Raw genomic sequence first — 13,266 nt, 5'->3', positions numbered from 1 at the left:
CAGCTGCTTCTATGTCTGGGAGAAGAAACATCAACTCTTCTTGGAAAAAACCACTTTAGTGACCTCTTTTAGTTTGCAGATCAAAGGCAAATAGGCATTCACTCTTCTTAAACAAAAGGTTTATCTGGCTTGACAAAAATTGTCCTTCAGACCCTTGGTGTGTGAAATTTGATGTTCGGTAAAGACCAAGGAACTGGGGAAAAAATTCATAAGGAATCAGGAATCTCCTGGGGGGAAAACCTTTCTGAGATTCACCAACATTTGAACATCTTCAAGAAACTAATATAATCCTAATTTGGCAAGACAGGACCCCAAGGACCTTGAAAGCAAACACACTGTGTAGGTGACAGAACTCTGAATTTGTGAGCTCACTCAACACCAGAACTGTAGAGTCTTTTCTTAGGAGAAGGTTAGTTGTGCCCCTAGCATTTAGCTGGTGCTGAAACTCCTTACGACTCAACTCAGCTGTCTCAGCACTGCAGACGTGCTATGAGACATTCACATGAAAGAGACTGGTGGCACTCATAAGTGAAAGCATGGAGTTCAGGTCAGTTTCCGCATTAAGCACCTGGCATCTATGGCTGGTAGCAGTTTTCTGTCTTCAAGAAGATGAATTTGAGTTCTTGATGTCATTGTCAAGCAGGGGGTCTTAAGTTCACACTTGGCCTCAGGTTCATTCAGAAAGCTGTAGGACTCTTCAGGTATTTCTCTTCATTGGGAACTCTTAAAGAAGTCTACGTAGTTGCCTTACCCCAGGTGACAGCTCAGGAGCAAAGAAAGAAGACTCACATCATGTAAACGTAGACGTCACCTTGGCTTAGGAGCTCCGTAGGACACGGAAAATTCTGCAAGGGAAATGACACTTAAGAGTCGCCTCACTTAAGGAAGTCCAGTCACGCATCCCTTCAGGAAGAGCTTCACCTGCAACCCCTCCCACTCGCATGCAATCGGGCAATCACCAAGTGATGTGCCTCGTCCGCATCACAGTCATGTTGCACTAGCACGTTTCTTGGGGAAGAGAGCTAGAAGGTAAAGTGAGGGTCAAATTCTCATGCAGAAGGAGAAAGTGTTTTGCTAAACAGAAGTGTGGTGGCATCCACTGTGTACCCAGATTCCTGAATCTTCCAGATACAAGTAGTTTCATCTCTGGATTCAATGGTGAAGCAAAAACATCTAGTCCTGATCCTTGGCCCAAATAAATGGCTGAAGGGTTTATCATTGAAAAAGAAACTCCAGGAAGGGAAGAAAATAATCTTGTTATAAGAAAGAGGAGGGCATGGAGTCACATTAATTTAAATATTAAAAGAGATGAGAGATGTGGCTTTATACATTATCCCAAACAAAGAAAAAGTTTTATAAAGAAAGAAAATGAAAAATTCTAGTTTTATATAAATATATTGATACTATCTCTTTCAGAAATAATCTGTATCTTTATTACTTCTGATTTTATAACCTCCTTCCTGCAACTATCCCTTCTGCTTTCCTTAGTCATAACAATCTTTCCTACATAAATGGGAATTCTTGAATAAAATGTAAGAAAATAGAACATATTATAAATTAAAATTCAGTTTCTGAATAAGTCACAATTTTTCAGTTTCTTAAGAATGATAATGCCTAAGGTCTTCTAACCTCCTAATAGTCTAGGTTTCTACAATTGTCACTTGTCATTTTTTTCTCTTTAAAAGATAGCCAATCCTTGACTCCTTCACCCTATTTATCAGACAATATGTGCAGGAGACATGAACTAATTTTAACCTAAATCTATGAAAAATATAATCAAGAATATAAGTCTTAGACTACTCCCTGAAAACAACTTTGAATTACCTTTATGTTAGCATTAAAAACAAACACACACACAAGCAAGCAAAACTTTATACGTTAGTTAAGAAAACTAAAAGCTGGAAGTTATGTCAGCTTTATAGCAGTATGAGACGTCCCTCTTTTCTGCCTCCACCTTTTAACAACTAAAATTTGGCATCCACCCATGAACAAAAGTGCTTCTGTGGGAGTTGTGGGATCCAGCATCATACACCAAAGGCCCCAGGAGGAGTTGTGCCCACCTATGTATCAGGTAATAGGCAGACAGACCTCAGCATAGGCTGCGGAATAAGCAGGAGCCAGTGAACTGGCCCCAGTCCCTCTCAGCTATGGTTGAAAATATGGAGAGTGCTGACTTGGGCAGATACTCACAGATAAGAGAGCCTTTGCACAGTCCAGTCTTCCCGAGGAGAGGCTCAAGCACTTCAATGGAGGAAAAATATATATATAAGTTTGGATGCACTGGAGAGAGTTAAGAGGAACTTTGCCAACACTGCCCTTCCCTCAAGGTGGCATAGTGAAAGCCTGAACTAGCCAGTGGCAACCTCTCCCACACTGGGGAAAGGAAGAATGATGAGTATGTGCCTGGCCTCCCCAGCTGTGCAGGACATTGCTGGGAAAAAAAATTTCTCTCCTGCAGCACTCAGAGTAGTGAGGTGGGATCTCCTTGACTGGGGAAGGTAGGAGACTGAGAAAGAGGCAAATAAGAATATTAGAGGGCATTTAAAAAAGGATGCAGTTCCTTCTGGTTGTGTTCAGGAAACCTGCCCACCAGCTGCTGAGGAAAGCCAGCAGGCACTCCTGACACCTTCTGAGTGTTAAATTCACACTTCCTTCGACTCTGCCACTGGCTCCTTGTGCATGCTCCTGAGTGTGGCAGCAAGAGCACGCTCTGGTGGATAAGCTCATATGAAAAACAAGGCAGGGTCTGTGGGCAGGGGAGAAACTAGAGCTGTAGCACCACCTTCTGGAAGCAAAAGAGAGGTTTACAGCAGTCAGCCTGCTAAGATCTAGAAAAGACATACACGCTTAATAATTCTGCCACAAAGAGGGAGCAAGAAGCGTGAAGCAGGTATGTCATATAAAGTCAGAGAAAACCCCAGATATAAGTAGGGTGAATGAAGACTATCTCCTATCTGAAGGCAATTAGTAAAAAAATGAACTGCTACTTGAAATGCAAAAACAGCAACACGAAACTTCAAGGAACATGAAGAATCAAAGAAATGTGACATTACCGAAAAATCTCAGTAATTCTCCAGTAACTAAACTCAAAGATGCAGAATTCTATGATTAACCTGAAAAAGAATTCAAAATAGCTGTTTTAAGGAAATTCAATGAACTGCAAGAAAACACAGAAACACAATTCAATGAAATCAGGAACACAATACATGAACAAAGTGAGAAGATTAACAAAGAGATAAAAATCATAAAACAGAATGAAACAGATTCTGGAACTGAAGAATTCAATGAATGAAATGAAAAATGCAACAGAGTATCAACATCAGAATAGACCAAACAGAAGACAGAACAGTGAGTTAGATAGGAACTGTGAAATACTCTATCAGAAGAGGACAAAGAAAGAAAGAATGAAGAAAGCCTATGTGATCTATATAAAAACATCAAATGATCAAATATCAGAATCATTGGAATTCTATGAAAAGAGAGGGAGATGGGGGCAGAAAGTTTATTTAAAGAAATAATAGCTGAGAACTTCTCAAACCTAAGAAGAGATCTGGACAACCAAATTCTCAAACCTAATAGTCCATTATTGCAACTGAACGAGACCTTCTCTAAGACACACTATAATGAAACCGTGAAAAATAAAAGACAAAGAGAGAACCCTGAAAGTAGCAAGAAAAAATATATTGTCACATATAAGGAACCCCCATTATGCTATCAGTATAGTTATCAAAATAGTATGGTATAGGCTTAAAGATTAACATATACATCAATGGAACAGATCAAGTGTCCAGAAATATACCCACACATACACAGTTAACTAATACTTGAGAAGGAAGCCAAGAACACTTGGGGGAAAAATAGTGTCCTTGATAAATGGTGTTAGGAAAATGATATTTACATGAAATTGGACTTCTATCCTATACCACTCATAAAAATTAACTTGAAATGGATTAAAGACTTAAATATAAGACCTGATGCCATAAAACTCCTAGAAGAAAACATATGGAATTAGATCCTTGGCATTGGTCTTGGCAATGCTTTTTGGATTGTGGCATCAAAAACACAAGCAACAAAAGCAAACAGCAAGCAAGACTACATCAAACTAAAAAGCTTCTGCACAGCAAAAGAAATAACAAAATGAAAAGGCAACCTATGGAATGGGAGAAAATATTTGCAGATCATCTATCAAATGAAAGATTAATATCCAAAATGTATAAAGAACTCATACAACTCAATGACAAAAATACTGGTTAAAAATGGGTAGGAAACAATAAATATTTTTTTGAAAGAAGATATCCAAGTGGCCAACAGGTACATGAAAAGACAATCAACATCACTAATTATCAGGGAAGTAAAATCAAATCCACAATGAGATATCCTCTCACACTTGTTAGAATAGCTGTCATCAAGGAGACAAGAGAAAACGAATGTTGGTGAGCATGTGGAGGAAAGGGAACTCTTGTGCACTGTTGGTGGGAATGTAAAGTGGTGGAATCACTATGGAAAACAATATGGAGGTTTCCTCAGAAAATTTAAAATAGAATTACCATGTGATCCAGCAATCCCACTTCTAGGTAAATATCCAAAGGCAATGAAAACAGAATATGGAAGAGATACCTGCACTTGTATGTTTATTGCAGCATTGTTCGCAAGAGCTGCGGTATGGAAACAACCTGTCTGTCAACAGATCAATGGATAAAGAAGATGCGCTACATATACATACAATGGAGTGTTATTCAGCCATGAGAAAGAAGGAAATCCTGCCACAGGACACAGATGGACCTTGAGGCATTATACTAAGTGAGGTAAGTCAGCCAGAGAAAGAAAATACTGTATTATTTCACTTGTATGTAGAATCTAAAAAAGTAAAACTTGTAGAAACAAAGTAGAATGGTGATTACCAGGGGCTGGGGGTGGGGGAATAAGAGAGATGTTGGACAAAGTGTACAGACTTGCAACTAGAAAATGAGTAAGTTCTGGAGATCTAACACACAGCACAGTCACTTTAGCCAGTACTGTATTATAGAATTCAAAGGTGCCAAGAGACTAGATATTAAGTGTTCTCACCACAAAAATGAAATAATATGACTTGATAGAGGTGTTAACTAACACTATGGTGGTAACCAGTTCGTAATCATATTGCAATATAATAATGCATCAAAACAACACATTGTACACCTTAAACTTACATAATATTTTATGTCAATTATATTAAACAACAACAAAAAAAGAAAAAACTCTAAAAGCCTGGTATATCTTTTGAATGGACAGAAAATCATTAAGGTGATATCAGAATTACCCAAGAAGGTACTCAAACAGTTTCATCAGCACCACTAAATTAGTATATTTGCTTGCAAGGAAAAGATGTACATTAGAAATCTATTCTACTATGTTGGCATATGCAAATAATGAAAACCACAGAAATTCTGTGTTAGTTATAGACCAAATATAAGGAAATAAGGCAGAAGAGATATTCTAAACATGTTTTAAACATGCAGCACCAATTAAGTTGAGGTTATAATTTCAGTCTTTGTAGACAAGTGGCAACACAAGGAGTCCTGGCAGAATTCTTCATGGCCAATAAAGAATATTATATTATCAGTGTTTATTAGTTAGGCGGAAAGGAATTCTAATGAAAAATCATAGGAGGAAATTTTATCAAAATTGACCTTTTACTCTGCTTCCCCAGCTCAGTTTCTTACCCTTAGTTGTTTGGTGAAACAGGATATGGCCTTAATTCACTCAAGTAATACCACGATTAAAGCTCTGAGAAATGATGTCCAGTAAGATTTTGCTCTTCAGACAAAATGGCCAACATTTAGCTGGAACAGAAGCAGAAACCTCCCAATTTGAAGAGTCAAATTGGCCCTTACCATATTGTACAGCTTGGCACCCAAAATGATTCCTCAAGTCAAAGGAAAATCTACAGGCAGATTTACAGAGATCATCTCAAATACCAATAGGAAAAATTATGAGTTAAAATAAGAGGAAAAAGTCTTTTGAATGCTGATCTTTCCTATCTGCCTAACTTACCAACACATTAACAGAAGGTAGAACTACATGATTAAAAAAAAACCACACTTATGTATGTGAACTTTATAATTATTTCATATTTTTAAAATTTATTAGGGCACAAAATGATTACATTTTAAAATTGCTATGGAAACAGCCAAGTACATATTGCATTCAACTTAAATTAGTTTAAAATCATCTCACCTGTGTAAAAAGTATAAACTGAGCAAATTGCCAGGGAAGCATAAAAGCAACATTGGAAAGGCAGAGTGCAACAAAAAATCTTCTACTGTTGTTCAAGGTCCTTAATGGAGAGAGTTGACACCAGTAAGTTTTACCATAAAATTGGCCTATCATTGAACAGAAAGACTAGTTGCAAAATGTTAAAATCTAATGTTACCCTTACCTTTGATGTAAGACAACAAAATAGTTAACTTTTAAAAGCTCATTAAAAATAACTTAAAGTATTTGGATTCCAAAAATGCTTATTATAAAACAACCAAAATTAGGGATTTAAATAAAATGTTGTATCTAGTTTATCAGTAAGTATTTTAAACATACAGCACAGGGAATTACAGTCATTATCTTGCAATAACTTTTAATGAAATATAATCTGTAAAAACAATGAATCACTATTTCGTACACCTGAAACTAATATAGTATTGTAAATCAACCATATATTCAATTAAAAACGGTAACTATGTATAAAATTAGAAATTTAGTACTCCAGCAAGAAGGTCAGAAAACAGAATGTGAACTGTCTTTGCATACCTTGAGATATTTACCTATACGAGCAGCAGCAGTTTTCATGTAACACTACTTTTATGTTTCAAAAAGCAATGAAGAGAAGTATAAGTGCTGGTGAAATAATATGTTAACAATGATAAGAAAAATTTAAAGAGATTTTAAACAATCACTTTAAAGAATAATTCTGGAATACAGTTAAACTACTGCATATTGAAGTTTAAACTGTCCATCCTGCAATTATGAGATATATTAATAACCAATACCTTTTACCACAGAAGATTTTTACTATCTTTTAGAATATGAAAAAAAGAAATGCAAACATTTTGTGTATATTATAAAACTGTTCTTTTTATAAAGGTTGTACTGGATTGTGATAAATCCTACTACAGTATATAAATTTTCAAAAGAAAATTTTTAATGTTCATATTGTTAAGTAGTATTATCACAAAATATACTCATTAAGTACTGTTATCTTATATTTATAAAATCCAAAAATAAACTTTCATGTAGGTAACAGACCAGAAGTTAGCTGTTTCCTTCTCAAGCTTGGTAGCCATGCAGTATGCCTCTATTTACTTTCTTCACGCTGACATACAAGGGCATTAAATGTCTGCACGGCAGTGTGCTAGGTGCTCCATGGTTAAAGAGAGAAATGTGGCATGGTCTCTATTTCCAGTGGCATTTTAATATATTAAGTGTATATTTAGACATTTGTATATATGTGTTTTATTAGCAAATTTATAATTTTAAAAAAGAAAGAAGACGTACATAAATGATTTTAATATAGGCAGAACCTGATAGGTACTAGGAAGTAAAGTATGAGGTTCTCTCGGAGTTTGGAGGAGACAGTGATTAGTATTTCATTCAGTGAGAAATCTCATGAACGTTCAATGAAACCTATTTCTATGATAAAGTTATTTATAATATTCTACTATTTATGCTTTTGTTGTTTCTCAGACTTCTTAAACTTCTGAAATGCTTATAAAATTAACCCCACCTAACAAAAAATGTGTCCAGGGAAAACAGCTAAGATGAAACTTTGGTTGAGCTTCTAGAAACATCAGTAGTTCAGAAATACTCATAAACATATTATAGATAATCCTTATCTAGCTAACCTAACATTTTTCAAATTCATTTGTGCATAGCATACTTTCTTCATGCTCCATCAAATCCACAGGTTGGAAAACAAAGTCAGCATACAAATGTGTTGAAGGAAAAAAAGTAACAGTTTCTCAAAAACCTTTGAGCCTTTACCAAATATATATTAGCATATACATTTTGATTTTTTAAAACTTAACTTAGTTATCTAAAACCTGTAGCCTAGGCTCTTACATAAAAAGCAATTTTTCAATAGTAATTTTAGACTTTTTTAAACTGGAAACACAATTTAATTTTGAAGTAAATTTTTTTAAATAGAGCCTAAATTTAGTAATTATAACTTGATAGGTTGAAGTATTTTTAAGACACTTATGACTTATCTACATTTGTTCTGTAAATAAAAATTACCTGAGAATCATAGTTAAAATGTACATCTGAAGTACCAGAAATGGATATGAGAAACTTTCCCGGAGAGGTGGTGTCCACATCACCCGAGTAGCCTGAAATCAATAAAATGCTTACTTTACCTTATGTTCCATTGCAATAAACATCATTAATTTAAAAATCATGGATGGGTTGGTTTTAATAATTTTAATACTAGGGTCATTTATTTCTGAATGCCTAGTATAGCTTTTCAGTTTTTGGAATTCTCCTAATAGCACATAGCCATTAGGTAGAGAGCCATTAACTAGCAAGTACAGACACAAGCGAAAGATATCATCAGGCCAAACATAAGGAAACCCAAAGGACAAACAAGATGCTAGGTATAGAAGCAGTGAGGATTCTGGAAATGACAAACCAGATCCACATTCCAGCTCTGCAGTGATGACCCTGGCATCCCAGGGCTTTGGGATGTATACATGCTCAGAAAAACATCTTAAACAAATGTCACCAAGGGCATTCACAAACACCAAGAGAGTTTGTACAGGACACAAACTCTTAAAAAGAGTAAAGACACACATCACAAGTAATGAAGATTGTCTCTGAATTTGTGAAATAAACCTTTGAAAGAGTTAACTATAAATTTCTAAAAACAACTAAAAACTGATTATTTCCAAAACACATGGGCGAGAATATTATAAAATTTTATATCAAGAATCTGAAATTCTACAAAGAATCTAAACTCTTATAACCTTGCAAGAGTCTTAAAATTTATTGCTCCTCTTCCAAGAAACCAAAATTATAAACCTTAGAAGATGAATTATAGAATGTATAAAAAGGTCAACTCATAATGCCAGTCGTCTGGCATACTCCAGGAAAAGGTCTTGTCTTTACACTAACGCACTGGTGACTGACAACGTATTTGTTTGCTTTAAGTTAATATATTTAAGATACTTATGTATAAATTTTTTATGATTCCCCTGTCTAATTGATTTTTAAGTTAACCAAGTATCTACCTTTCCCAATAGTAATAGATAAAGACTTCTATCCCAATAACCTGTGCCATAACATATTATATACTTCGTTTCCAAAAACTAGCAGTCAGATTCTTCCACTTTCCACTGCCATATCCTCAGCATCTAACACAGGAGTCTGGCACGTGTCCTGTCCTCGATATTTTGTTGACTGAATCTATCCTATTCATTCAAGTAAGTTTCCATGAGCTCTTTTAAGGTGGATCATGTCTTGTTGGGCTGAATTAGTTAATTTCTATTTTGCATTCAGCATTTAGTGTTATTGAAAGGCAACATGATATAATAGAAGGAGGTGAGGTTTTAAGTCAGACCAATGTAGAATAGGAAACCCAGCCTTATCACACAGTAAATGTGGAATCTTGGATAAGTAACTTAACTTACTCAAGTCCAAACTTTTATTTCATATCTTCTACTGTGAGGATAACAACTCCTCCTACAAAAAGTTTGGTAGGAGTAAATGAGATAATGTGTATGAAGTGCCTGAATTCAACAAATACAGTATTTTCTTTTTCTACAAAATATATGTACTGTATAAATATATATACTAAAAACTAGACAAGATATTTCACATCATAAATTCTAATTGTTATGTAAAAATGTGGATCAACATGATTACAATACAAAGTTCTTTAAAATATTGTGAAGTCCTAACTAACATGCAATTAAATATAGTTTTGACAAATTTCCTTGTTCCTGTACCACTCCTTCTATTACTTAAACATTATTTTCTAAAAAACAAACCTCTCCATGGTTGAAAAAGTAGCATAATACTGTAATTAGACCTCCAAGGTGAGTCCCACTGTAAAAAAAAAAGTATATAATCATAATTCATATAAAATATAGGGAGTTCTTCACAAAATTATCTTAGATTTTAAACTGTCATAGTACTAAATCACATAAAATAAAAGCAAAAGTTTTAAAGTACCCACGTTGTAGTTGATGTTTTAATCTTGAATGCACAAGCATACAAAGTGTCCATATAAAAATAATCTGAATCTTACAATTTCTCATATTTAAAATATTTTCTAAGTTAAAATATTAGGTGTGAACATAAAATAATTTTTAACAAACAGGCCAGAACTTCAGAGTTTATGTTGCATTTTTTTTAATATTCTGAGTAGAGGCAAATTTTTGTCATTCCCAATTGGATTTCAGTGACTGAGAGATGAAGACAAGAGTCTAACAGTTTCATTTAGCAGTAACCAAACCATCTAAACTACTGCAAATATGCTTTTGTTGAAAGCCCAAAGAAACAACAATGTGGAACACAAAACTCAGATCAAGAATGACTGATAATTATCAAAGATTAAGAACCATCTCTTAAAGTTGCCTTTTCTTTAAAGTATTGTTCACCATTGTATACACAGCTTCACACTTGTAAGACAATAAATATTGGTTGAAGGATTGACGAAAGGAAGGAATGAGTTCAACAAAACAAGCAGAGGAAAGCCAATGGGAAGTAATTTACCTTTAAGAGATTTTTCACTGAAGGAAATTCAAAGGACGTACTTTGGAAAAAAAGAAATTGAGAGGAGGAAGGCATGAGAAGCAAGAATAAACGCTGCATATAGACACTAGGAACATGTGGATAAATCTAAGGTAGGTTTGACAACATAAAAAAAAACAACAATGACTGCTGTAGAGGGTAAAAGGGTTACTAAACTATGGTCATAATTCTAAGATTGAGGGGCTGTTTTCAAGCAAAGTGTTCTGAAATTTCTTGCACTGATCAGAAGAAGGGGAAGGATATCAATTAATTCTAGACTTGATCAAGTTAGAGATACATGCTAACCATTTATCATTAAGCACCAAAAGAAAAGAAATGGAATGTCTACCTTCCAAGTTAATGCCAGTCGGGGAGAATGGCCAGGGTAAGAAATACAAAATTTCCCTCCAAATTCCTATTTCTTTTGTTTCTTATATGCCATAGTTTCTAATTTCCTCACAGTTTTGGTGACACTTTTATAGCCAACAAATGTTACATTTACACATCTTTCTTAGAGACTGGAGACTTATAATATATATGATATTCCAGAACTTTGTAGCCAATTTAGAGAATTATCACCTTTTGGGTAGCTCTCCCAGTGAAAAGCACTAGTTTTTAAAATGTCTTAGCCTTGTGTAACATTTTCCATATTTGAAAAACCATAAGTAATACAACCTATTTTCAAAGATAGAAATTTTTAAAGCCTGTATCATAATCTCAAAGTAATCCTTTTCTCTCAAAATACTGATGAGCTTATATAAATACATTTTTCTTATATGGCATACATATAGAAAAGAGCATAAAAATTTCTAGATAATTTATAGAACACTTATAAAGCAGGATGTCCTTATAATCTCTGTTAAGTCATTGAAACAGAAAACTGATCACACCCTCAGACCTCCCTTGTCACCCCTTGAGACAGCCACTATCCTGAGTTTTGTGATTATCAATGTAACTGCTTCTGTAAACGTATCAGACTACCATTTACTATATTCAAAATTAACGCAAATGGAAGTTTGCAGCATTTTTTAAAATTTTGTGCCTGCCCTAATTCTTTCAACATTGTATTTGTAAGATTTTTCCATGTTGATGTTTGTAGCTATAGTTCATTCATTCTCATTATTGTATAGTATTTCACTATATTAATAAATCTACAATGTGCACATTTCTCTGTTGAAGGACATTTAAGTTGTTTCTAGTTTGGAGCTATTACAAATAATGCTGCTTTGTTCTTATACATATTTCCTGGTAAACAACGATGACTGCTGTGGAGGGTAACAAGGTTACTAAACTATGGTAATAATTCTAAGATTGAGGGGTATACTTAGGTATATTTACTTGATTCATTTTTTTTAGCTTCATCTATTTATTTATTTATTCTTATTTTTTGTTGAAGCATAGTCGATTTACAATGTTAGTTTCAGGTGTACAGCAAAGCGATTCAGTTATACACATACATACATACTTTTTTTTCAGTTCTTTTCTATTAAATTGGAATTGCTGAGTTATAAAGGTCAGTACATCTTCAAAATTACTAGATAATGCACACCGTTTTTCCAAAATAGTTGTACTAATTTACATGTTCACTTACCAAGGATAAAATTCCTTTTCCCAATCTAGTAGATGTGAAATAGTATCTCATTGTGGCTTAAATTAGTATTTTACTGATAATGATGGTGGTCAATTTTACATATGTATTATTGGCAGTTTGGAATTCTTCTGGAAAATGTCTGTTCATAAATATTTTGCCCATTTTTCAATTGGATTGTCTATCTTCTTAGTTTTTTCCTACTCCATGAGAAATTGTTTTGTATTCTCAGCACCTAGAATAGTGCTTCCAATCACAGCAGGCATTCAATAAATATTTATCAAATGAATGAATGTAAGTCTGGATACTATGCTGGATATATGCTTTGCAATATCCTTTCACAGTTTATGGCTTATCTTTGATTCTATAATATCTGAGGAACTTAAATTTTTTCCATCAAATTTATCAGTTTTTCCTTCAGGAATGGATTGTGTACCTTGTTCAAGAAAGCCTTTCTTATTCCAAGTTACTAATGATTTTCTCCTATGTAACATTCTAAGCATTTCACAATTTTACCTTTCATATTTGATCTTTTAATCCAACGAGGATTTATTTTTTTAAGTTTTGACTTCTCTCTGCTCCATATCTCCCAATTATTCCAACACCATTTATTGAGAAGCCTATCCTTACCCACTGATCTGCAATATCGCTTTATCATAGAAGTGTATACAAATGTACATTTCTGCTTCTGGGCTCTACTTTAGTCCAATGATCTATTTGTTTATCCCTATGCCAATATCACATGGTCTTATTTACATTTGTTTTATGATACAGTAATAATTATTTACAAAACAGAAACAGACTCACAGACATAGAAAACAAAATTATGGTTACCAAAGGGGAAAGGGGCAGGGAGGGATAAATTAAGAGTCTGGGATTAGCAGATTCAAACTACTATATATAACCCAGATAGACAACAA

General features: G+C 34.2%; 1 protein-coding gene across 2 annotated transcripts in view; it reads right to left on the bottom strand.

Moving 5' to 3' along the window:
• DPY19L2 (dpy-19 like 2) overlaps positions 1–13,266 on the bottom strand; it is a 77,499-nt gene that overhangs the window by 43,505 nt on the left and 20,728 nt on the right. For both annotated transcript variants that reach the window (XM_031674310.2, XM_072964683.1), the window contains exons 7-9: positions 10,014–10,071; positions 8,266–8,357; positions 6,217–6,316 (exon numbers count right to left, since the gene is read on the bottom strand). In XM_031674310.2, coding sequence (XP_031530170.1) covers positions 6,217–6,316; positions 8,266–8,357; positions 10,014–10,071 — 250 coding nt within the window. The remainder of the gene's footprint in view (positions 1–6,216; positions 6,317–8,265; positions 8,358–10,013; positions 10,072–13,266) is intronic.

The sequence above is a fragment of the Vicugna pacos genome, chromosome 7, assembly GCF_048564905.1.
Source record: "Vicugna pacos chromosome 7, VicPac4, whole genome shotgun sequence".
NCBI lineage: Eukaryota > Metazoa > Chordata > Mammalia > Artiodactyla > Camelidae > Vicugna > Vicugna pacos.
The sequence above is the reverse complement of the archived record's forward strand: the minus strand, read 5'-3'. Positions and strand labels throughout refer to the sequence as shown.